This window comes from Gopherus evgoodei, chromosome 6, assembly GCF_007399415.2.
Source record: "Gopherus evgoodei ecotype Sinaloan lineage chromosome 6, rGopEvg1_v1.p, whole genome shotgun sequence".
Classification (NCBI taxonomy): Eukaryota; Metazoa; Chordata; order Testudines; family Testudinidae; genus Gopherus; species Gopherus evgoodei.
In genome coordinates this window covers 105,219,595-105,245,749 of record NC_044327.1, presented here as the reverse complement: position 1 = coordinate 105,245,749, position 26,155 = coordinate 105,219,595, and the positions used below count along the sequence as shown (strand labels likewise).

The window sequence follows — 26,155 nt, the reverse complement described above, 5'->3', positions numbered from 1 at the left end:
TCGTGAAAATGCAACTTACAAATGTAGATTTTTTTTGTTACATAACTGCACTCAAAAACAAAACAATGTAAAACTTTAGAGCTTACAAGTCCACTCAGTCCTACTTCTTGTTCAGCCAATTGCTAAGACAAACAAGTTTGTTTACATTTATAGGAGATAATGCTACCCACTTCCTATTTACTATGTTACCAGAAAGTGAGAACAGTGGTTTGCATGGCACTTTTGTAGCTGGCATTGCAAGGTATTTACATGCCAGATATGCTAAACATTCGCATGTCCCTTCATGCTTTGGCCACCATTCCAGAGGACATGCTTCCATGCTGATGACACTTGTTTAAAAAAAAAACTGTGCCTGAACTCCCTGGGGGAGAATTATATGTCTCCAGCTCTATTTTACCCGCATTCTGCCAAATATAGATGTACTCCAAGGGGTATAGCCCTGGAAATTAAGTTAATAGAATTTAAAGAAAAAAATATACTCAAAACACTGTTTAAGAACTTCTAAGTAGCTATTTATTTGTTTGTAGAAAAAACACTTTTCTGCTCCACTTTCTCGAAACCATTACACAGCATCTCATATATTGGAAATTATAAAATCAAGATGCAGAAGAGAGGGAAGATGGTCTGTGATGCTGTTGCTAGCGGTCACATCTGAGTTTTATTCTGCTGATGATTCCTGTGTCTCCATGTGCTTGATAGGTCGCTTCACAGCATGATGGAGGCATGGAATTGATAATGAAGGGCAGTGGTATAAAATTGATATGAGCAACCAAGAACTCATTAACACCTAAGCTTTTTCCTGAGCCTTACTTATATGTTGTCCTATTATATGAATATGTTTCTGAATATATTATTTGTATATTTCCTGCAGAACATCACAGGAAAATGTTAGCAAAGCAAGCTATTGCTTGCACTGTCATTAATAAATATTAATAAAAGAGACATAGTCCTTGAGGCGCTAAAGGTAATTTGGGAATAAAATCTCATCTTCTAATTGCCCTGTCTTCTCTAGAATGGTCCTCTCTTTCTAACTGTATCCTAAAAATAGTGTATGTAGGTTCTTAAACCATGCTTATGTATTTATTACTCCTCTACCCTTCACTCATTTGCACAACCATTTTTAAAAGAGAAGTAATCAGTCTGATAGTCAGTGATTATTGCTTTCAAATAAATACTTTGTGTAAACCTTATGGACTTTAGCAAATCAATCTCAGATTTGCAGCAGTTGAACTGGAATGGAGAGGGGCAATGCAATGGAATGACTTTTTGACTACATTTTCCTCAGTTGAGTTTTACATGTGACAAACTGGTTCTTTATGGCCTATGATCCCATAACTCACTCTGTCATCAGGAAAGAGGATTGTTATGCTCCAAGAATAGCCCTCCTTGCCCCTCACTATCTGGATTATACTGATGCCCTGACAGTAGTATTTGATTGTTCTAAAAACCTTGAAGACAAGAAGTATGGGGGGAGAGAGGAAAGTGGAGTAACAGAGACGGGGCAGAGAGTCACATTGTGTGTTTGGTAAATAGGGGATAGAAATATAACAAATATTCAGAACAAAAGATCTGGTAGTAATGGGGCTTTACCCAGCCATCTATTGGAAAACTATAAATTGTAGCTTCAGCAAAAACTCAGAAGAAGAAATCAGATGGATGGTTTTCTGGGGACCAAGAATGCACAACAACTTCAGTTCATAGATTAGCTCAAGTAAGATTTGCAAATGGGTAACTCTCAGGGGAATTGCGTTTAATGGCCTAGATAAGCTACTCACATTTATGGTAGTGAAGGCCCTGGCATTATTCATATATATCACATTAGCCCCTCCTTTTGGGCATTAACAATGATTATCATTATCTTACCACATCAAGACCGATTTTCAGCGGTATTTTGGTGGCGACACCTCTGGATGACACTACTTGTCAGAGGTATTTCGGCGGCGATGCCTATTGATGTTGCCACTTGTCGGCAGAATTTCGGCAGATGCTTGTCCGCCACCACGGTCCTCCAAGGCTTGTCGTCTGGCACCTGCCAGATGAAAAAGATTGGGAACCACTGGCTTAGGGGATACAACCAATTAGATGCTGGCATTAAAATGTGTACAGGACATATGTGAGGCCCTTAGTCAGTGTGAATCACTAATTTTACTATCTATCCAATTTCAGAAGTGGACAAATGGGTCAGGCATCTGTGGACACTGTACCTGGGCCCAGGATGTGGGCCCACAGTTCACTTGGAGGTTCACAACTAGGCCTTAGTAGCAAGGCTATCTTGAATTGGCATGAAAGGAGGGGCATGCTTTAGGACCAGCTGATGCCTGTCTTACATGCTTTAGAAGGCAATGAGCAGCTGGGGGAGATGATTACCATTCTTTGTGTGAAAATGCTTTGTGATTTTTTAAGGGGGTCTTTTCTCAGGGGTGCTTATACATTGGTTTAAAATGCTGCAGCAGAGTGTGGGGGAAAGTGATGAGCACCCCTGGGTTGACAAGGCCAGAAGGTGCTTGAACAGAGAGGACTGGTAATTATCCATCAGAAAATATATTGGGCCCCTGAATTGTTGAGGGACGATGTGGAATACCTGTCTGACCAGGTAACAAGTGTATTTTCCACAAATTTCAGTGAGGGAACTGTTAATTATCTGGGAATCCAGCTAATACGGGCTGGTGAGGCAGCTAAGTTAATTGCTGGTACCTCCTTGTGGCAGGTGTCTAGGTAAGATAATAGCTTCATGGGGGTCCTGTTCCCAGAAAAACTGGAGAGCAGGTGAACTAGAGGAAGGGCATTCCCTAAGGAACGGGGATTGGGCTCCAAATGTCTGGTACAGCAGGGAGACAACCCTCTTTCCCTCATTGTGGGGGAAAGCAGCTGAGTCCCACCAACAGGCTGGGCCTAAGTCTGAAGCAGGGGGGAGTGGAGCCCCTCCCTAAATAGGTGGAAGCAATTAAGGAAAAAATGGAGCTGCACTGCACACTTATTACCAGGTATTTCCCAGATGAGTAATAAAGTTGCAGCCTAATTAAACCACATCTCTTGTACCTTGTGTTGCATGGCCAGCACATTAGGATTTGCTTGCTCACTCCTGGGCCAGTAGAGCCTATTAAGACCTCTCTGTTTGAATGATCACAGTACTGACACTGTAAATAAGACTGTGCAGAGGCAGACAGAGGCACAACAGTAGAATTCGTAGCAAAGGCAGATGTAGAGATTTGCTGGAAACTTCTTTAGGCCAATTTCAATTCATTAGGTAGGCCCTGCAAACCATCATTACATATTTTAGGTCAGTTTTAAATAATATAGGCAAATGATTAGCTACTAATGAAAGGGAATTTAATAACGAAGCCATTGCAATGTTGGAGGGGGGGGTGGTTTACATTAAAATGAAGCAATTGGGGGCAAGAGAAAAGGAACTAATTAAGTAGATGATGCAGAAAACAGGAAAGGAAAATTAATGTTAAGATGATGGGTGTTTGATTCTAACAGTAGATAGAAAAATCTATCTACATCAGACCTGCTTAGTGCATATATACAGAAGTTTCAAAGGACAAATTTCCTAGCCAAGTATTCTAAGCACAAACTTAGCATCCAGCCTTTCAGGTAAAAATTGCAGATAAAAACTTTTAGATTCTCAGATAAACTCCCCTCTCTCAAATCATTTAAGCACTTTATTTTTCAATGACTGCAGAATAATGTAATGTGACTGCAGCAGGTTGAAAATGATGTACAATATGAAAAATCCCACCTAGGGCCCCAAAAACATAATGCAGTGCTGTGCAAGGACTGGTATGATGTTATAAACCCAGATTCAGCTCAGAGATGCAGCTAGACAATCACATTGTTCCCAGAAAGCATTCTTTACAGTGCAAGTTCGTTCTGACAAGTGACTATACAGACGTATTCTGAGGCTCCGTGTTTAGTGGGGCTTAGTGACTCTCAGGCAAATTTGTTCAGGCTAAACATAATTTTTTTTTTCCCCAACCGCCAGACCTGAACATTCACCCTAGGAAAAGAAAATTTTGCTGTATTCTTTCTTGCTCATGCTTCAGCCCAGACACAGGGATTCTGATGGATCAAACTGAAAGAGAAAAAAATAGTAGAGACTATCTGCTCTGCCTCTTTCCCCAGGCTCTGACCCCTTTTCCATCTTTTCCTGCAGATCCTATCATGGCCCTTCCTCTTCCCCCAAGGTCCCACCCCTGCTCTGCCTCTTCCCCCAGATTAAAAAAAAAACCAGAACTCAGGGCTGTCAAATTGCACCCAGACACATAAGTTGAAACCTGGACTGTCTGGGTGAAAACTGGACAGGGGACAACTCTACTTAATACAGCTAAATATAAAGTTATACATGTAGGACCAAAGAACATAGGCCATGCTGACAGGATGGAGGACTCTATCCTGGGAAGCCACAACTCTAAAAAGGACTTGGGGGTAATCTGCTGAACATGAATTCATAGTGTGATGGTGTGGCCAAAAGGGATAATGTGATTCCTGGATGTATGAAAAGGGGAATCTTGAGTAGGAGGATAGATGTTATATTTTCTCTGTATTTGGCACTGATGCAACTAGTACTGGAATACTGTGTCTAGTTCTGATGTCCACAGTTCAATAATGTTGACAAATTGGAAAGGGTTCAGAGAACTTGTTTTACAGATAGATATTGAGATAGTGTGGTGGAAATTATTCCCTGACCATTACCTCCTCTGCCTAAGGCTGGGGCATACTTCAGCTATCAAAGCAAATAACCTGTTTGCATTGTAGGATGCCAAGGACTCTGAGGAAAAATACTTCCTTGCTAACAAATCAATGGTTTTGTGCTCCACCATATAGTGTCTCCCCGGCTTCTCACAGGGACACCATAATTCAGATGACCTGCAAATAAAGAAGTAGGAGAGAAGTTGACTATAGCACCAGCTAGGGATCCTATGCTATAGCTGTTCGGGAAGCATCATCACAACCTCTGTGAAACCCATTATTTTGTGAGTAACATCATTCAGACTCAATTTGGTGCCTTCTGTGGTGGCTGAATCTATTTTGTGTGTGGGGAAGATAAATGCTTGTGTTTCAGCCCAAGATGCTTGATAAGGCTCTTGAGGTGTGGGCCACAATGTGAGCAATAATTCATGTCACTCTAAGCTGTTGAAAACCAAATGGAGGATGTTGAAGGACATTGTTTGAACTGAAAAATACATGTGTGGTGGATGGCGAACAAGATCAAAATGAATATGCTGGACACTGTTAATGGACATTTTTCGCACACACTCACCCAGCTACATCAATAAAGCTCAGAAAACTGGAAATGTGGTAACTGTACTTCATTAGATATAGAAAATATTGCTGTATATCTATATATAGGAAATGATGGAACATTTACCAGCATTCCACCCCCCCAAGTGCAGACCTCACATCTGGAAGTGAGCTCCTCACCCACTCCATGGACATTAGCACCTGTGGCTGAATTAGCATTTCAGCATCCCCTCTCCCCATGAGAAACAACCAGCCTTTTAAGATGGGTCCATGAACAGCCACAATCAAGAGCTGTGCTGTAAGGGAGTAGCAGGGGTGCTCTGGGGTGCACAGAGCCAATGCCGGGACACAGGGATTGCAGGCTTTGAGGATGGATCTGTGGTGCTTTCAGCTGGTGCCCCTCTTCCTTTTTTGCATACAGAACGATTTGGAGGAAGCTCCTAGATGGTATCCTTTAGCATTTCCTCTTCTTTAAGCCCCTCCTACAGACCATCTAGACCAGGGATCGGCAACCTTTAGCATGCAGCCCATCAGGGAAATCCGCTGGTGGGCCAGGATAGTTTATTTACCTGCAGCATCCGCAGGTTCAACTGACCGCAGCTCCCACTGGCTGCGATTCACTGGTCCAGGCCAATGGGGGCTGCGGAAAGCGGCGGCCAGCACATCCCTCGGCCCACCCTACTTCCCGCAGCCCCCATTGGCCTGGAATGGCAAACCGTGGCCAGTGGGAGATGCGATCGAAAAGAACTTGTGAACGCTGCAGGTAAACAAACCAGCCTGGCCCACCAGCAGATTTCCCTGACGGGCTGCGTGCCAAAGGTTGCCGATCCCTGATCTAGACCATGGTGTATGTGTAAAGAAGAGGGAACTGAATGCAAAGTCTGTTGAAGTCAATAAATCTGTTATGTCTCTTTCTTCCTCCCTCAGTTAAGGAAGAAATCCATATATTTTTATTCCCGGTTGTCCATATATGTAGCCAAATATTTTTCTTTTTTATGCCAAAAAATAAAAAAAAAGACAACTATCCAATTATCCTACTGCTACCTTCTTTCTCTCTGAAGTGCTACACACCCTTATTCTGGGAGTTTCAATGCTGCAATGATTTTGTAAGGCACTACTCCTGTTTGTAAAGGTTATCTAATCATGGTCCAGAAACCTCACCACTTGACCCTACCACGCAGATTCAGAATATTAAATATGCAAAGGAGCACTTGGTATTGATCATTTGTGAAAACCCACAGGCATAAATAGGTTTGTAACTTACCAAAGGCATATGATCTGCTCATGGACAATTTGTAAATCAAAACCCAATGGATAATTGTGCACAACAAAGAGCTCAATCAGCTTTAGTTATAACATCTGCTGGGATTTATGAGACAATGCTTATGGCACAGATGCATAATTTATGACAGAAATGGTTTCTTTTCTATATTGAAACTCTGTTATTTGTGTGACTATCTAAAAATTAAAGGAATGTAACCAGGTGGGGGGGGTGGTGCGGAGGGAGTAGTGGGGAAGCAATTACAGAGCTTGAGAGAAGGAAAAGTTATTGAAATGACCACATATTCCCAGTGCAGTTGAGATAGTAGTTTGTTTAAAAATCAAACCATCTGAACCTTGTTTTCTGGTTGAACATTGTCAGCAAATTATATTGAAACTGGTTTTAAACGTTTAAAAAGAAAATGTGGGGAAAAATACTTCAGAAAGGGCAGGGACATTTTAGGCTAAATATGGACAATACTGGGAAACCTTTACATTGTTGAGCAGATACTCACATGGGTAGGCATATTGAATTTGGTGAGTAAACTTATGTGAATACACACCAATAACAAGCATTAGCAGAGTCCTATCAGATGCACATTAGTGAATGAAGAATTCTACTGATTAAAATAAAATTTACTGTGGTCCAGTTTTGCTTCCAAACCACCCTTAATCAGGTTGAAGGAGTAAAAGGTGTAGCTCAGCAGTGGCAAAGTCAGGTCCAAACTCCTAAGATTAGGGAGGCTTTTTCCATACATGAGTAGTTTAATGGAATTTCAATGCCTGTTTAAGTGTTTCTCCAGAAACTTGTAAAATCCTTCAGAATCCACATTAAATGAAAAAAGAAGACTCGAGGCAGCGGACCCAAGTTATGCCCTGTTTTACATATCTACACATGTTCTGAGCAAGGTATATATCCAGACAGAATTTGGCCGAATGTTAAAAAAATTCAGGTGAAGTCCTGACTCCACTGAAATCAATGGGAGTTTTGCAATGACTTAAGTCAGATTTGACCTTAGAATATGAGATACAAAATCACTTAAATATTAATGAAGAATGTATCTATGCAGGGAAATATAGAATCATGATGCACATTAAGGCATAATTTATAAATACAACAATTCATTCTTCTTAAAGTATTATTACAAAAAATTGCAGTTTATTGGGGTGGTATTATTCAGTATTATTTAGTATCTTGCTTCTATTCAAATTATTGGAAAAACTCCCACTGACTTGACTGATGCAGAATCAAGCCTTTCATTTCTAACCACTTCAGAAAGTTTTAATTAAAAATATGCTCACTTGAAATAGGTATCAGACTGCATACAAGTTTGGATATATATCACATGGGATATGACAGAATACAATTTGTCAAAGCGAAAACCTCTTTTTTTGAGTCAAAACTGTATTAAAAATAAACTTCTGTTTCAAATATTTGTATGTGAAAAAGTGGGACATTTTAATGGCAATAGCTTATTAGTTTAACAGCTTTTAGCAAAAATGAGAATATTTTGGAATACAATTTTCCTTTATGCTGTCCAGGAGATACTGTGTACTGGGAAATGTTCTAATAATATTCTAAGCTCTCTTTCTTTCTAAAGTTATTGTGTGCCCATAATTACCATTGTTTGCAGTGTGGTTATGGCTGTGTTGGTTCTAGGATATGAAACAAGGTGGGTAAGGTAATATCTTTTATTAGACCAACTTCTAGCAGTGAAAGAGACAAGCTTTTGAGCTTAAACAGCTCAGGCTTGAAGAGCTCTATGTAAGCTATAAAGCTTGTTTCTTTCACGAGCAGAAGATGGTCGAATGAAATATATTACCTCACCCGTCTTTTCTCCATAATGACTCATGTTTTTTTAATATCAGCAGCATATTAATTCAGAAGTTAGGGTTATGAAAAGGAAAAAAGCAGACAGTCCGTACTTCATGGTAAAACAAGACATGCTTGGTTGTAAACATATCAGATCAAATCAAATATTAATTTTTTACATATTTTGTTCAATTTATTAATAATCTTTTATATATATATTTATGGCTTTGAGCAAAGACAAAAGAAAAAAATCCAACTCGTCCCTGATCATACAGTCATTGTAAGAATCAGTTAAACTCTTGTCTTCCCAGCAGCAGTAAGATCCAACCTTTTCATTAATACATTTCATCCTGTACAGATGTGAGATTCCATACATATGGGCTTATTTATGTACAGAGAAAATCGGTCAATTCTGGAACTAGCAATGAACATTTATATTACAGGAATGTGAGTCATTTGTTTCTTAACCTAAGTATATATACATTCATACATATATATATATAATGTATATAATTGAATACCCTGTACCATTTTTATTGAATTAACATACAAATTCTAGATTTTGTCCACTCTATTACAAAGTCATTAAAAAGATTTTTTATGGTTTCACCGAAAGACCATGTGAGTTAATGTTTCTTCATAGTGCTTAAAGTAAAATAATATATATATAAAAATATTTCACTACCAACCCCATTATACCTATTAAATGTAAACCTTAAATAGTGTCAAGGATCAGAATATGATCTTAATAAATTGGATCTAATTCATTATAAGTATTCAAATAAAATAAGGGACATTGTACTGACAAATAAATGGTCTTGCAGTGTATCCACAATGCTTCAAACATTTTTAACAATTGCTTCCTTGTACACTATTCCTGACCACGCCAATGAATAATGTCAGCAGGATGTTAATGGGATAATTACATTGATTTGTACTGGTGAGTGGGAGTTGGCAAAAATTATAAAAAGTTTTATTTTTTTAAAATTTGATGCACCCAATTAAGCAAAAAGGCATAACAGGCAGCATGGGTTCAAGCTCTGTTAGTCTTAGAACATTTACTTGGCTCTCATCTATATGGGATGTACTGCAATATGTAGTTTGTGATGTCAGGCCTGCTCTACACTGGGGGTGGGGGGTCGATGTAAGATTCGCAACTTCAGCTACAGGAATAGCGTAGCTGAAGTCAATGTATCTTATTTCGACTTACCTCCCATCCTCATGGCACGGGATCGATGGCCATGGCTCCCCCGTTGACTCCGCTTTCACTGCTTACTCTGATGGAGTCGACGGGAGTGTGTTCAGGGATCAATATATCGTGTCTAGACGAGACATATCAATCCCTGATAGATCGATCGCTACCCACCCATCCAGCAGGTAGTCTGGACGTTATTTAATTCTATCACTGATCATTAAGGCCTGCATTAATGGCAAAAATGCTTCCTCTGAATTCATTCCTTTCACATAGTTAGCTTGCTTTTTCTTAAGGAATATGATATATTCTTTGTATTATAGGTCATAATGCTGTTTTATCAATAATAGTTGAACTATGACATTCAGTTTCAATTTCTATTTTACTGTGACACATCAGGCACAAATGATTATTAAAGAACTTCTTTTGCGGAGATGCTGTCTAATCACAAGATAATGTGAAGATCTGAGCAAACAAAAGAAAACATTCACAAAACAGTATGCTTTAACCCTGCTTTCTGTCACCTTTTTCCTTCTATTTTTAAAGACTTTAAAAAAATAAACCTCGTATCTATGGGCTATGTTTGACACTACATGCCATAGGATATACTATCCATTTAATTACAATATACACAGACCAAATCGTGCAATCCCAGACAGACTTGATGCTATATTCTATTTATTTCTTTTAAATTAACACCACAGTCAACTACAAAACTACAGTGAAGACACAGAAAGCACCTGAAAATCTAAATTAAGCTGTGGTTTACGAAAAATCCTTTAAATGAAAAACCTCACTTCTATCCTTAAAACAGAGATTCAAAGTCAGCATTATAGGAAATTTTAAGGTAGACACAATTAATGAATGTTTATCATTTTCTAAAGACAAAGAGCTACTGTAAGTCTTTTCCTACAATGGCTGACTGAACTTATATTGGTTTTTTTTTTCACTTATTTATTTTTAAAAAGCATGCATGGAATATTTTCAGATGCTGTTTAGGGCAAGGAGGAAAAGTGATGGCATTGGTGAAGTACAAGCAGTTCGCAGGATCAAGCGTACAATTTTGCATAAAAATAGTGCATCTAAAAGTAACATTGCTATTGTAGGTTGCCATTGCATTACAATTTAACAGTGGTGCTGCTCTTAGATTTAATACATTTTAAAATGGTAAGTTAGGAAGTGAAGAGCTGAAACTAAATTCCTAAACAAAGACCTTGCAATGATACACCACACAGCAGCTATTTTTGTTAGGGTCTAAAAAGTTTTTTACAATGACAATATTTATAGTTTTCATAAAAGTCTTTTGCAATATGAAGATAGAAGTCCACCCAGTTTTCTGAAATAACAGAATGATTTACATGTTTTGAGATTACAATTATCCAGAGCAATGATAATGCTAGTTCTTCCACTGCAGACAGCTGGAGTATATTTCTTCTTCAATCTAATTCTCAATGGAAAGCACTAAAATAAAATTTGGACCAATAAAATGGGAGATTATTATTGATTTTTCATGATAAATGATTTACAGTTTTTATACAGAAATGCAATTAATGAAAGTTAAAAGATATTATTCAATAGGTGCTATTTCCTAGCTAGCTTGAGAGATTTTTTTTAAGTTTATTTCCTGGAATACATAATACTGTCATTTAACATATAAAGTGTATATCACTGGATTGTTTTTGTCTCTCCTCCCCCACCTACCCCGAAATAGGACATCCCTTCAGAAGTAGAGAAATATGCTAGATTAATTTTAAAGTCAACACACATTAAAAATAAATAATTTAGCCTTCTTTAATGAAAAAAAGACAAATTCTAACCAAGTCTTTTAAATTCCTTTTTGGATCTATACTTTTTATTCGTTATGAAGAGCAGAGCTGTCTAAAATATTTTGTTTCATAGTATGCTGCCAGGGTCTATCAGGGAACAGGCTAAAATAGTTACCGGGATGTTCTCAGTTTATTAAAATGTCTCTGCTTTTCACAGTTAAAAAGGATCATAAGTTTGAAGCAAATCGCAGTTTGTCTCCTTCTTGGTCTGTGTTTAAGACTGTGGAAGAATCCCTTTGTAGAACAGCTGTTGATGGCGAGGCCCCTCGGTTAGGAGGAATTGCTCCTGAAGACATCTGACGGAAGAGGGCAACTCTCTGAGGGACAGTGCCTCTGTTCCCAACCTGCATACCTGGACCTTGGACACCAGAGACGGGTTGTGGAATTGAGGCTAGAGACTCTCCCACCGTTGGATGAGGTCTAGAAATTAAAGTGGAAATCTCATGGGGCAAAGAAGGCTGTGAGGCAGAGAGAGGCCTCACTTCTCTTGTCAGGTTAGTGTTATGAAGGGCTTGTGTACTCTTGTGAACTTCATTTTTCTGTGATGAACTAGGTGTCTGCTGCTGCTGCTGCTGCTGTTGCTGCAACAGTGACAACTGTGAAGCAGTTGGGGATGCATACTGAAAAGTTCGACCTGCCAGAGGGCTCTGTACTGGCGGACTACAGACTGCAGTAGTATAAGAGCAAGGAGAGAGAATGACAGCTTGCTGGGGCGTCTGTGCGCTCGGTGTTGGAGAATGCAAGTTTCCATGAGATAGGCTGGTTGCAGTATACACAGGAGGAGACTGTGTCCTGATTCGCGATGAAGATGCAGTGGTTGAAGAGCTAGAATTCAGTGCTGGCATTTGCTGTAGACTAACTGGGGCAATAGCCTGCACCATCTCTCTGTCATGTTTTACTATCTGCTTCAAAATCTCATTCTCCTGATTGTTGAAAACTCCAGTATTGAGATCTTTCTGGAACTTCTGCAGGAGAAGTGAATTCTTCTTTCCTTTAGAAAGAAAGGGGCACAAGAGCAGATGGGTTAGCAGGTCTGGTGCCCAGTAACAGATTCTCACACTCACAGTGTGAGTGCATGCAAGGTGTTTTAAGACTGTGATAAAACACAAAGTCCATTATCAGTCATGCAGTACAGCTCAAGTCCTTGGTGTCAGGCAGTCTACACAGTAGTACTGTAATGATATTCCTAGGGGGTGAGAGATGAAAGAATTCTTCTTTCCTAGCTCTCATACTGCACACACAACCCAGATCAGCTGTCTCTGCTACACACCCCACATGCTCTGTAGCTGAACTGCCTGTCTTAACAACCCCGTACATTGAGAGATACGTGAACTTTCTGTAGCAGCATGGTACCCCTTTACTTATAATGCACCATTGTTATTAAAATTATTCTGAACATGTAACCATCAAAATTTATCAAACAACAGGGAGTGGGAAAAGCGACTAGACTAACTGTAAACAATTCATCTCTCTCTTTATTAAGCTGTCCTAATTTCCTGAATATAAACTGTTCATAAGTTATAAATATATCTGCCATTTAGCACATTTCCTGGAACTAACAGACATTTGTAACTAGTGACTACCAGACTGAGAGAAGTAATCTCTCTAAATATCTGTGATCTAATATAAACTCTCTGCTTATGTGATACCTGGTTGTGTAATAATGACCACTGTAAATTGAATACTTGGGATCTCTTACGGTTTGACTAATAACTGTCAGTGTTCTGCCCATCTGTGAAGGTGCAGGCAGGCAATATTTGTCTCTGTATCAAATGAATCAGACATACAGGAATAACAAGTCCAACTAAATTGATCTTATTTTTTATACAAAAATGTGTAATATGTTTGTCATCTGTACATTTCCTATTAACAGAAATGCTATTAAATACTACCATTAATAATATTCATTATTTGTTAAGCATTGACCACATGCTTAGCTCTGTGCAAGATGCAAAGAAAGATATGATCCCAGAACAAAAGAACTTGCAGCATCTTGATTTGCTAACTCAGTGCACCACATTCTCAAAAGTTGGTCTCCCTTTTTATGTCTCAAAAAGGTTTGCACAAATATTTTTAAATGTATTTGCTGAATAAATGTTAGCAAAGGTCTGTTATAAACATTGAATTATTTGCCTGTTTTTCACAGTAAATATTTTAAGCAGTGTACACCTTCTTCTATGCTGCTTCTTGTGCCCCTATGACTAACATACTTCAAGCTCCCTACAATCTCCACTTGAAGAAACTGTTAAAACTAAATCATTTTGGTGAAGTGTTTAAACTCAACTGGCAACACCGTACTGAGTGAAAATTCTGTCTCTCTGTTCCATTAGAGTCTGATCGTGGAAGGTACTTGTGGGAGTTCGAAGTGTCCAGCATCTTGCAGGAATCACAGATTTTAAAGTGAGAAGGAACCACTATGATTATCTAGTTTCATCTCCATCATAAGAAAGGACAAATAACTTCTGAATTAAGCCCACAACCAATAGTTGAACTTGAGCACAACTTTGAGAAACAAACCCAATCTTGATGTAAACATTTCAAGTGGCGGAGACTCTACCTCACTTTGTCTTTCACTTGGACATCTTAGACCTGATTTTCTGAACATCAGCAGATTCCAGCGATTTCAATTCAAGCTGCCGATGCTCAGCACCTTTGGAAATCAAATCCATAGCAACCAGCTTGTAAGATAAATGAGAGCTTCAAGCAAGGCACAGAATAGATTCAACTCCCATTGGCTTTTATGGATGTTGAAAGAACTCAGCTCCTCCCAGCACTGGTTTCTTTGATTATGAACTATATAGGGCAGGGAAATATTATCTATTTTTCACTAACCTATAGCCATGAACAATGTGGTGCCTATTAACAGCACTATGTATGATTAATAAATAACAATCTTGATACTTAAGGTATAGAAAATAAACCCCAGAACTTCTTGTCTTACCACATTTCTTATTCATAAGTCAACAGAATATTTCTGCAGTGGAAAAGTAAGGTAATTTAAAAGAAAAAAAGGGTTTAATTTTGGAATATTAGATTTCCACTCAGAAAAAAGTTAATGTTTTAAGAATAAAGTCAAATAGCAAAGAAAATAATACCTATTCTATCTAGTCTGTCAATGGCCACTGTTTCAAAAGCCCTTCTCATCATGGGGTATTCCTCCAGAACCTCGTTGAAATTATCCACAGAGAGGGAATAGAGACGGCAGTATGTATCGGCTCTGACGCTGGCAGTGCGACGGCCCTTAGTCAAAAGACAAATCTCTGGGGAAAGGGGACAAAAACACAAAAACACACACACAGAGGAAATGAAAAAGTCAGTGAACCATGTGAAACTTCACAGCTAGAAAGTGATTTAGTGCTAACAAATAATAATTCAGTGCACAACACCATTGTCGCTGCTGCTGCTCATTAAGGTTCCAGGAGTAATTCTGAAGGAGTCTGGTTCTCTTCAATAAACTGAAGGAAATCAATTTGGTTTAAAGGCAATGATTTCTGCTTATTTTTTCTAAATATATACACATAACAATTAGTTAAACTTTTAAATGATTTTTCTTAAGATGCCTGAAATAATCTATCCAGTTTCAAACGTATCTTGCTGATCTGACTCATCCAAGTAGTTCTGTTGATTTTAGTAGGAATATTCAGGTGAGTGGAGAGACTGGGTCAATATTCCAACAAGTTTGGTAACACAATTTAATGCTTATAATGAAAATAATATTAATATAATAATAAATTATAATATAATAAATAATATTAATAACGGTTATAAGAAATACAACTTTCTAATATTAGCATGGGGAAACATTTGTGATATTAATTAACATTTTACTACTTTCCCTCTTAAAGCTATATAGTAAATCTAAAGCATCTCTGATAGTAGATTCATACTGGATAACAAGAGCCTCAGTCCTGCAACTTGCTCCACATGGGTAGACCCCTGAATCCACAAATGCATGCAGTTGTTGGATAAGGGTCAAAGTTACCTTCAGATATGATACCTGTGCAAGAACATAACAGGGCTCAGTTCAGGCAAGACTCCCCACTGAAGTCACCAAAAGTGTCCAGTACACACATGGGTATAGATATTACTCTCACATATATTAATGCTTTAAATTGACACTATAGAAGAATAGTTAATTTGCAATTTGCTAATATTCATACCTCATCATTTGCTTTGCCCAATCTTTTCCCCCTGCTCAATGAAGCTGCGTTAGTGAAGTTTTTTAGCACATAATTTGTAATGCTACAGAACATTAACTACTACATATTACATAGCGCTAATCAGAAATTTTTCAACAAAGAATTTTTTGCCAGAAGGTCTAAACCGAAAGTATTCATGGGAAAGGGTCAGTGCTGACAAATTTCCTGGTTTAAAATTTTTTGAACAAAAAGTTCTGCTTTTGGGGTCAAAATGCCTTTTTGTTTCAAAATGTAAGCTAATTCACAATAAATTATTTTACAGTAATGTAAAATAAAGAGATTGAAAGTGAAACAAAACATGTCAAATTTATCAAAATGAAACATTTCAGCTGAGCTGTTCTGACTTTTTCAGAGATTTTTGGTTTGCAAAAATTTTCAAGATTTTTACTGTGTCCCATTTCAAGGCAAGAAAAAATGCTGAAATCTTAAAACACTCACATTATGGGAAATCAGTTTCCTGCCCAGCTATAGTATCATAACAAATGTTAAAAACTAAATTACAAATAGATGAACAAAGCATATTGGGTAGGGTGATCATATTTCCCTATGCTGAGTACAGGATACCTGGTAAAATTACTGGTATTCAAGTGAGTTCAACAGCAATCAATCAGAACTATGCAGTACAAACAAGTTGAATTAATATCAGGTTGACTGAGCTCCTGTTAAAAAGAAATACTGCGTAGCTGGATTCTTTTTCTTTACCTTCTTATCTTTAAAGTTTTAGAGTTCACACAAGGAGGGGTGACACACACACAGGGAAAGGTGACATACACACATTTCCATATAGCTCTCTCACACAAGGGAGAATGACTAACCAACCCAACTCTCCCTGCCCAGAGCTCTCTGCCCTCCATTTCAGGCTGGGCCCCTGAGATGGACCTGCCTCTCCAGGTACCTGGCACTGCGTCTTCCTTAGGCAATACATGGGTGGGGGGCATGCAGGGTCACATACCCTCCCCTGCCCCAGATTTCTGCCAGGGTTCACACCAGAATGTGGCCACCAGCAGCCTTTTGGCACTGGGTGAAGGGAAGGGACAGGAACTGCTTCCAGGAGCAGGGGAGGAAACGGAGGGAAGAGATGACCTGGCCCATGTTTTTGCAGAGCTCACCTCTTCCCCTGCCATACCCTGTGGCTGGAAGCAGCTTGTCCCTTCCTGCCCGCACAGTGTTGAAAGGCAGCTAACACCTCCAGGCTGCTGCTGGCCCTGGACATAATCCAGCCACCTCTGGCTACAGTGCGGGCAAGAAGGGGTAAACTCTAAGGATGCATTGTGCACAAAGGGCCCAGGGAACCTTACTGCAGGGGGCTTCAGCAAACCCAGCCAAAGAGGTGGCCCAGCAGGGGAGGGTGCCTAGGGGACAGAGCAGCTCCACTGTCCCTGGGAGCAGGACCCAGGGCAGGTGGGAGGTGAAGAGGGTGTTATGCTCCTGCCCAGGGAGGGTTGTTATGGAGTCTGCAGGGTCGGGGCATGAACAGGCTGGAAATTGCTTCCCCCCACTCCAGAGTTTAGTTGAAGGGCAGAGAGGCTTTTGTGCTAGCGCTGGGTGGAGTTTGGCGCACGCAAGGCTTGGCTCCTCCTGGCCAGCGCCCCGGGCCAGAGGGTCTTGGGCTTTCCCAGGGCGCTGACCCAGCCAGAGGCAATGGAGGAAGAAAGGAGCTGAGTGCTCCAACAAGGGGCTGGTTCTCTGCCCAGCACTGGGAATGGGATGAGATACGGAGGAGCAGCAGGGCTGTGGGGGTGAAGCGGCAAAGTAGGGAGAAGACAGCAAGAAGGGGAACACATAAATAGCAGATGTGTGGACAGCAAAGGCGACACTTAACTGGCTGCTGCCTGGCACATGCCCACACGCACCAGCCACTGCAGCGTGCAGCCAGTGCCGGCAGGAAACAGGGTGGGGAGTGGGGCCCTGCTGGACGAGAGCTTAACTATTTCTTCAGTTCCAATTAATGATTTTAGGTGCTAGACTACAATGAATCTGTAATTCAACTTTCACATAGGTTTACTTTAATTACACAATCTTTTTGGACAATTGTTCCCTGGAACATTATAAAACAAATGGTAATCACAGTCCTAATGAGAAACGGCTGTTTGAAAGCACTAAACAATGCTACAGACATCAGTTTATTTTTATAGCCCATTTTTTACATAACTGTGATTAAATCAACAGTTTAATTAAATGGGAAAGTCATGACTTCTACTTTGCGATCAGGGGACTGCTTCACAGATGGCACCATACAACTCAAAAGTATACGGAAAGTGGATCAATTACAATGCACATGTACCTTTTAAAAAGTTAAAGTAACATATGTAGTCATAAAAGTTTTACGATAAAGATGTTTTGAGGATTATGGGCATTCATATTGACTATCTGTAATATTAAAACATATGAACAACAATCCAAGTAACAGGCTAAATGAGTGATGCTCACCAGTTATCTTCCTACATGTCAGTATTTAAATAAGTAGGTCAGTTTTCAGACTGCTACACAATATACATTTCCAAAGAAGCCTGTACAAACAAAAGTACATCTATATCTGCAGCATGTAAAACTGAATGGAAAATATGTGGACGTACAAATCTAGATCCGCAAGCAGAATTTCCTGAAATAATGCATAAATGCAAGAGACTTTCTGGACAGGCACCTCTAGATGCCCAAATGATACAGCTAAGAAAAATTAAATAGGGATGAAATAAATAAGTTGGCCCACACTAAATGAATCCTTAGTAGTTTGGATTAGCACAAGGAAGATCTTTGGAAGGACCAGAGAGCAGGAAAACAATAAGAGAGTAAGGGGCAAACTGACTCATAGAAATAGCTAGTGCTAGCTAGCTGTAGCTAAAAGGGTAAGTTATTGACCTGTAACTGAAGGTTCTTTGAGATTTGTGGTCCCACTATAGTTTATGCATGTGCACTATGTGCCCAGAGCTGGAGAATTTGAAAGTAATGTCTGGTGGTCTGTGCGTGCACCCTGGCTCACCTTGTGTTTCCATCCAACAGGCTAAAGGGTGGGGCAGACTGATCGCCTCTACAGTTCCTTCTCTACTACAAATCAGATGGAGCTGAAGCAGAGGGGAAGGAGAACATAAGGACATAAGTGATCTCTCTGCTGCCATCCATCTCCACCTTCTGACAAACAGAGACTAGGGACACCATTCCTTACCCATCCTGGCTAATAGTCATTAAATGGACTTAACCTCCATCAATTTATCCAGTTCTCTTTTAAATCCTGTTATAGACCTAGCCTTCACAACCTCCTCAGGCAAGGAGTTCCACAGGTTGACTGCACGCTGTGTGAAGAACTTCCTTTTATTCGTTTTAAACTTGCTGCCCATGAATTTCATTTGGTGGCCCCTAGTTCTTCTTCATGGGAACAAGTAAATAACTTTTTCTTATTCACTTTCTCCACACCACTTATGATTTTATATACCTCTATCATAGCCCCCCCTTAGTCTCCTCTTTTCCAAGCTGAAAATTCCTAGCCTCTTTAATCTCTCCTCATATGGGATCCGTTCCAAACTCCTAACCCTTCTCTGAACCTTTTCTAATGCTAGTATATCTTTTTTGAGATGAGACTACATTTGTACACAGTATTCAAGATTTAGGCATACTATGGATTTATATAAGGGCAATAAGATAGTCTCTGTCTTATTCTCTATCCCTTTTTTAATGATTCCTAACATCCTGTTTGCTTTTTTGACTGCCGCTGCATGCTGCGAGGATGTCTTCAGAGAACTAGCCATGATGACTCCAAGATCTCTTTCCTGATTAGTTGTAGCTAAATTAGCCCTCATAATATTGTATGTATAGTTGGGGTTAGTTTTTTCCAATGTGCATTACTTTATATTTATCCACATTAAATTTCATTTGCCATTTTGTTGCCCAATCACTTAGTTTTGTGAGATCTTTTTGAAGTTCTTCACAGTCTGCTTTGGTCCTAATTATCTTGAGCAGTTTAGTATAATCTGCAAACTTTGCCACCTCACTGTTTACCCCTTTCTCCAGATCATTTATGAATAAGTTGAATAGGATTAGTCCTAGGACTGACCCTTGGGGAACACCACTAGTTACCCCTCTCCATTCTGAAAATTTACCATTTATTCCTACCCTTTGTTCCCTGTCTTTTAACCAGTTCTCAATCCATGAAAGGATCTTCCCTCTTATCTCATGACAACTTAATTTATGTAAGAGCCTTTGGTGAGGGATCTGGTCAAAGGCTTTCTGGGAATCTAAGTACACTATGTCCACGGGATCCTCCTTGTCCACATGTTCGTTGACCCCTTGAAAGATAACTCTAATAGATTGATAAGACACGATTCCCCCCGGAGAACCTGTTCTGTCCTTCCAATGTATTTTGTACCCCGGAATGATTGAGTCCCATTGATTGTCCTCACTCCACGAGGTTTCTGCTATGCCTATTATATCAATATCCTCTAACACGAGGCACTCGAGTTCACCCATCCTATTATTTAGGAGGGCAGATAGTAGACTACAGATTGAAACCACACATCTCAAAGACCCTCCAGTTTCAGGTCAATAACTTCCTTTTCTTCTTTAAGTGATGTGCCTATTGTATTCCACCGTGGGTGACTGACAAGCAGTACTGAAGTAGGAGGAGGGTGTGAGGATGTAGACTGTAGAGCTAAGTGGAGGATTGCCATCCCAAAGGCGGCATCAGCAGAGGACTCCCGTACTGGGACATGTTTTGCAAACATGTGAATGGAGCCCCATGTGGATGTCTTACAGATGTCAAGGAGGGGAACATCCTTAAGTGATGCCATAATTGTAGTTTGTGCTCTGGTGGAATGAGCTCTTTCCCTATTTGAGGGAGTGGGGAGTTCAATAGCTGATGGCAGAGTAGAATGCAGCCAGAAATTCATTTGGAGATTCTCTAGGTCAGTGATACTTAACCTATTATTTACCATTGTGGGCCGCATATACAGCTCTCTATGTGTTATATGGGCTGCATCCATGCACTATATATACTACCTGTACATCTAAAAAAAATATGGTTTAAGATTTGTTATATGACAGCAAAACGATTCAAATCAATATAGTGCCTTTCATTTCAACATGGGCATATGTCTACTAAGAGCATTTTGTATTAGCAAAATAAGTGAAAACATAACTGTTACAATTAATTTATGGTAAGGGTGGCACTGCATGGTATATTGCACCTTCTGCTCTAGGTGGAGATGACATGCCCTCTAATTCTTTCTGCTACAGCAACAAATAGTCTTGGGAATTTCCTGGTTGGTTTTGTTCTTTTCAGGTAAAAGACTAAAGTCTTCATTTTCCTGCAGATGCATGTACTTTTGAGAAGAACACTGGTAAGTGAATGGATTGCTTAAGGTGAAATTCTGAAAATACTTTAGGAGTGAATTTGGGATGTAGAAGCAAAGAAACCTGGTTCTTATGGAACATAGTGTAAGGACGATCTGCCATCATTTCTCCATATTTGCCAACCAACCCTTCTAGCTGAGGTGATGGCTACAAGGGAAGTGATCTTCATGGAAAGGAGAAACATGGAGCAATAAGATAAAGGTTCAAAGGGAGGGCCTTTGAATACCAAGAGAACAAGGTTTAAGTACCACTGGGGTACTTCTGAATAGGTAGGAAGGTTCTTATTAGTCCTCTCCAATATCTATTGTCAGTGCAAAGACCGAGTAGTTCTAAGAAGGGGATGGTATACACTGATTGCTGCCAACCTGACTCACAAGGAGCTGATGAACAATCCTAATTTCTTCAAAGAGAGGATATAGTCCAGATGAGAGAAATATCTGCAGTTTCTGGGAGAATGCCTCTTTGATGTGCCCAAGAAACAAAACGCCTCAATTTAGCTATGTAACATCTTTTAGCAGAGTCCTTTCTACTATTAGAAAAGATGTCTCACATGGTTGTGGAGTATGAACATTCTAAGAAGGATGTCCATCCAAATACCAATCCCTGAGGTGGAGTGAATGTGGATTGGAGTGCTTGATCTTGCCATTCCACTGAGTCAGGAGTTTGGGAAACATTGGGAGGATGATAGGTGGGTTGGGTAACATGCACAGGAGGCTGGGAAACCAAAACTGCCTAGAACAGAAGTAGGCAATCAGGATGACTCTTTCCTTCTACATTTTGTGTAGAACTCGTGGCAGGAACAGTAGCAGAAGGAAGTTGAACTGCTCCGATGAAGGAAGAAGCAGAGTGTCGCCCTGGGAGTGGCGACCTAGGGTTCTTCTGGAGCAATATGTGAGGCATTGCCTTTTTTCTTGAGAGGTGAACAATCCCTAGTTGGGGTTCCTCATAGAGTGAAAGTATTGCGTGATATGAAGTCATAGAGCTCCCACTTGTGGTTGACTGCAAAATATCTGTTAGGGGCATCCGCACCCATATTTTGCTTCCCTGGAAGGGAGGCTGTTGACAGGATGATTCAATTGCTGATCACCAGTTCCACAGGCTGACCACTTCTGCACACAGGGAGATGGATCTTGCTCCTTTATGCTTGTTGATGCAGAAGACAGTCATAACATTGTCTGACATTATAAGGACATGGTAAGTATGGATGAATGGAAGAAACGTCTTGCAACTCCAGGATATTGGTATGCATCCTGGACTCTCAAGGTGTTCTGGTACCTAATTCTATTTGGCTTTTTGCGTGGACCCCCCCAACTTAATAGGTATGTGTTTGTTGTGACCCTGTGTACCTCAGAATAGCAACCAGGAACCCCCATGTTCACCACTGAGATATGATTATGATGTATGAGGCAACATTTAATAAGTCTTGATTTGTTGAACATTAATATCCTGTTGAATTATGTGTGTTACCATTGAATCTGAAGTTATGAAGTTTTGCAGTGTGTGTGTTACTGAAATATGTTGTCAGGTTGGGAAACATCCACAATCAGCCTTTCAGTGGCAACAAAGGAGCCCCCAGTAAGACATTTACATCAGGACCAACCAGACATGTGTTTATGGGCCACTAAGGGGAATCCACTCTCCCAATGGCCATCCCAGAGTCTCCTCAGAGAGGGTATGTACGCAGTGAAGGTGACCTAATCCATGTCACAGCAAGGATCTTTTTAGAATCTGAAAGAATGTATAAAAAAAGGACAGAGACATCATCACTGGGGCTCTCTCCTCCCCTATCTCAACATCTGGAAGATCATCTGGAAAACAAAGACTTTGAACTGGGGAGATTGATCCCAAGCTGAAAGGGAACACAGCCTGTGTATTAAGGACTATGAGCTGCCTGTAACATCTATTAGGGCGAGAATAGCTCTTTGAGTCAAATCTTGCTTAGTCTGTTAAAGTTAGAATTTCGACTGTGTTTCTATTTTTATTTCTTTTGTAATCAATTTTATTTCTATGCCTGCTACTTATAATCATTTAAAATCTATCTTTCTGTAGTTAATAAATCTGTTTTATATTTTACCTAAAACAGTGTGGTTTTGGTTGACGTGCTTGGGGAATTTCAGATGAGGTTAACAAGAGCCACTACCGTTTGTCAGAGAGGCGAACTAATTAATGAGCTTGCACTATCTAAAGGAGTCTTAGGCAGTGTAAAACAGTATAGTTCTGGGGTGCATGGCTGGGGGCTGGGGAGATTAGCTAGTGCCTCTTTCTGTATGATTCATGAGTGGCTTACAGACCATTAATATAATTTAGCTGGATGTGAGTCTCCACATGCTTATGGCTGAGTGGTCACAGTGCCTGGAGGGGTTTGCTTTTGTCACTGGCATAGCACTGTGAGAGACAGCCCAAGCTGGAGAGTTAAGGGGCATAGCAGTCCCATAATTCCAGTTTGTACCCTGGGCAGGGATGGCTCTAGACATTTTGCCGCCTCAAGCACGGCAGGCAGGCTGTCTTCAGCGGCTTGCCTGTGGAGGGTCCGCTGGTTCCGTGGCTTCGGTAGACCTCCCGCAGGTGTGCCTGTGGGAGGTCCTCCGAAGCCGCGGGACCAGCGGACCCTCCACAGACACGCCTGCTGGAGGTCATCCAAAGCCGCGGGACCAGTGGACACTCTGCAGGCAAGCCGCAGAAGGCAGCCTGCCTGCCACCCTCGTGGCACCAGAAGAGCGCCCCCTGCGCCTTCTGCCCAAGCATGCACTTGGCGTGCTGAGGTCTGGAGCCGCCCCTGACCTTGGGGATCCCTTCACATTTGTAATAATGGTTCTTTCCAGAGAAGAAGGGATAAAGGGGATGCCCACACATACCGGGCAAGTATTTGTCTATCACAGCAGGAAAGACACTACCTTGGTTATTACAATGAGGTTCATGTAACGGCGGTTTTGAGAGTATACTGACTGCAGTTACATTCGAAAACAATGAAGGTGGAGCCTTGCAAACAGGGTGGCCTAGGTGCCTGAGGCCATATGACCTAAGAGAAAGACATGTTTTGACTGGTTTTTGAGGGTTGTTTGTGATCTGAACGATGATATTTTTCATGGGCTGGAACCTGTCCTGGGGCAGGTATGTTCTTTCAGTGATAGAATTCAAGGTGACTGTGATGGAGTTCAGAGATTGTATGGGGTAAGATCAGATTTTTCTGTTTACGCTGACTCCCAGTGAGAAAAGGAGGTGCAGCATCACAGAAGTTGGCACATAGGCTTCCTGGTGGGACTTGGCAACAAGGAGAAAGTCATTCAGGTAGTGGAAGATAATGAGACAATATCACCTGATATGAGCTGCAAGTACCAAGAATATATTGGTATAGAATCTGAGGGAGGTCGCTATTCAGAAAGGGAGAACTATGTGCTGATGTGAAAGTGAAATGAATTATATAAAAAAATAGAATGAATTAAAGAATGTTGTATGTGCCTTTAAGTAGAAATGAAAAGAATGCTGCGATCCAGGTGTCAGGAAAGCAGACATTCAGGTAGAACAATTGCTCCACTTAAGAGCGATTGGTGAAGTATTAGCCTTAGATCGATAAGAGTTAGTAAGGAAGTAGGATATGCATGCTGTACCCCAGGTAAATTTTACAATTTTGCTCTCTTTGTCCCTTTGTTTAGTTCATGCCCTTTTATCTGTATAAATAAGACTGTTTGGTCTTGCATAGGGGCTCACATTATCTGAATGTATTAGCAAAGGCTGTGCTAATAAAACAGAGTGGTCTTGACAAATTGTGAGTCCTGATTCTAACTTTGAAAATGGTCAGAGTCCACCATAATCTAAGGAAGCATCTGTAAGTGTGATGAACATCTATGTGAAAGTAGGCATTGTTCATGTTGACAGCTATAAACCACATGCCCTTTTCTAAAGATGGGATTATAGATGCAAATGTGAACATGCCAAATCTGAGCTTGCAAATGAAGCAGTTGAGATGGCAAAGGTCTCCAACTGCTCTTCTTCTTGGGTACTAGGAAATAAATCAAGTAAAACCCACTGACTTGGTATTGAGGAAGGATGTGTTCTATAGCTCCTTGCTGTAATAGGGAGTTCACCTCTTGTTTGAGGATACGCTTGTGAGAGCAGTCCCCAAAGGTTCACTGGGTCGTTAGGAATCTCCTAATGAAGAGAATGCTGATTCCACTTCCAGTGGCAATACCATTAGTGCCGTTGAAGGGGACTTGTATTTTTTGTATGGGATGGGCAACAAACTCCATCCAGAGAAAATGCTTTGTGGAGTGGCAACGGATTCAGATCTCCCTGGTGTAAAAGCGGTTCTACTTATTCAAGCCACAGGAGTTGAAGAGGAAGAGGGTGTCTGAAGCTGGTGGCAATTGGACTTGTTAATGCCAATGGATCCTAAGGTGTGGAGGTGCTGAGGATGACGGAACTGATGGCTCACAGTCTTGTACTGATGTAGCCCAGTGCTTATGGGCTTTCTTGTTGTGCCTCTGGGATTTAGGATGTGCTAAGTCCTCACAGGCCGAGCTGATGGGCTTGCTTAGAGCCGAATCTGACTTCTTTGAAATGGATTTAGAGGAAGACTGAGTGTTATGCTTCTGAGAGTGCTTCCAGGATTTTCTATGACATCCCAACAGAGAGTATGTGGGGTTGAATCTCCTGCTCCAGAGTCAGATTCTGCAGCAGAAGGTGCACTCCTTACTGAATTAGACCAACATACAACAGGATTCCATGGCCTGGGTCTGATCTGGGCCCTCCTGGCCTTCTCCATGAGGTATTTGCAGAGACAAAGTTCCTGCCCTTTTTGGATATGGCTGGGGAATGATGGGCAGATACCGCACCTCACAGTGATGTGGGCTTCCCAAAGGTAATACAAGCAGCACTGATGGTCATTGCTGACTCAGAAGGTATGCAGGTACGAAGTGAAGAGTTTGAAGCCCAGAGTCCAGGGCATAGTCTAGTACTCGAATGGAGTACAGTGGCAGACTAAATCTAAATATTAATAAATCCATAAAACATTAAACTATAGACTATAAAACCTGTAAAACTTATTTACAAAACTAAACTTAATTCTTATTTTGTAGGATGAATCCGAAGCTACGGACACTGGAGGTTCCCACCCGGACCATGCAGTGGTGAGAAAGAACTTGAGAGGCGGTTGGTCTGCCGCACCCTTTATCTCTTTGGCACAAGGCACTGATACATGGACCAACAGCACTACTTTCACTACTTTCAAATTCTCTGGCTCCAGGTGCATGGTGCTCACATGTGACCCACAGTGGAATAC

The 26,155-nt window shown here is 40.6% G+C and overlaps 1 protein-coding gene across 1 annotated transcript in view; it reads right to left on the bottom strand.

Annotated features, from left to right (window-relative positions):
* Positions 1 to 9,506: 9,506 nt before the first annotated feature.
* HCN1 (hyperpolarization activated cyclic nucleotide gated potassium channel 1) overlaps positions 9,507 to 26,155 on the bottom strand; it is a 302,768-nt gene continuing 286,119 nt past the window's right edge. The window contains exons 7-8 of the mRNA XM_030567585.1: positions 14,431 to 14,595; positions 9,507 to 12,326 (exon numbers count right to left, since the gene is read on the bottom strand). Coding sequence (XP_030423445.1) covers positions 11,503 to 12,326; positions 14,431 to 14,595 — 989 coding nt within the window. The 3' untranslated portion in view covers positions 9,507 to 11,502. The remainder of the gene's footprint in view (positions 12,327 to 14,430; positions 14,596 to 26,155) is intronic.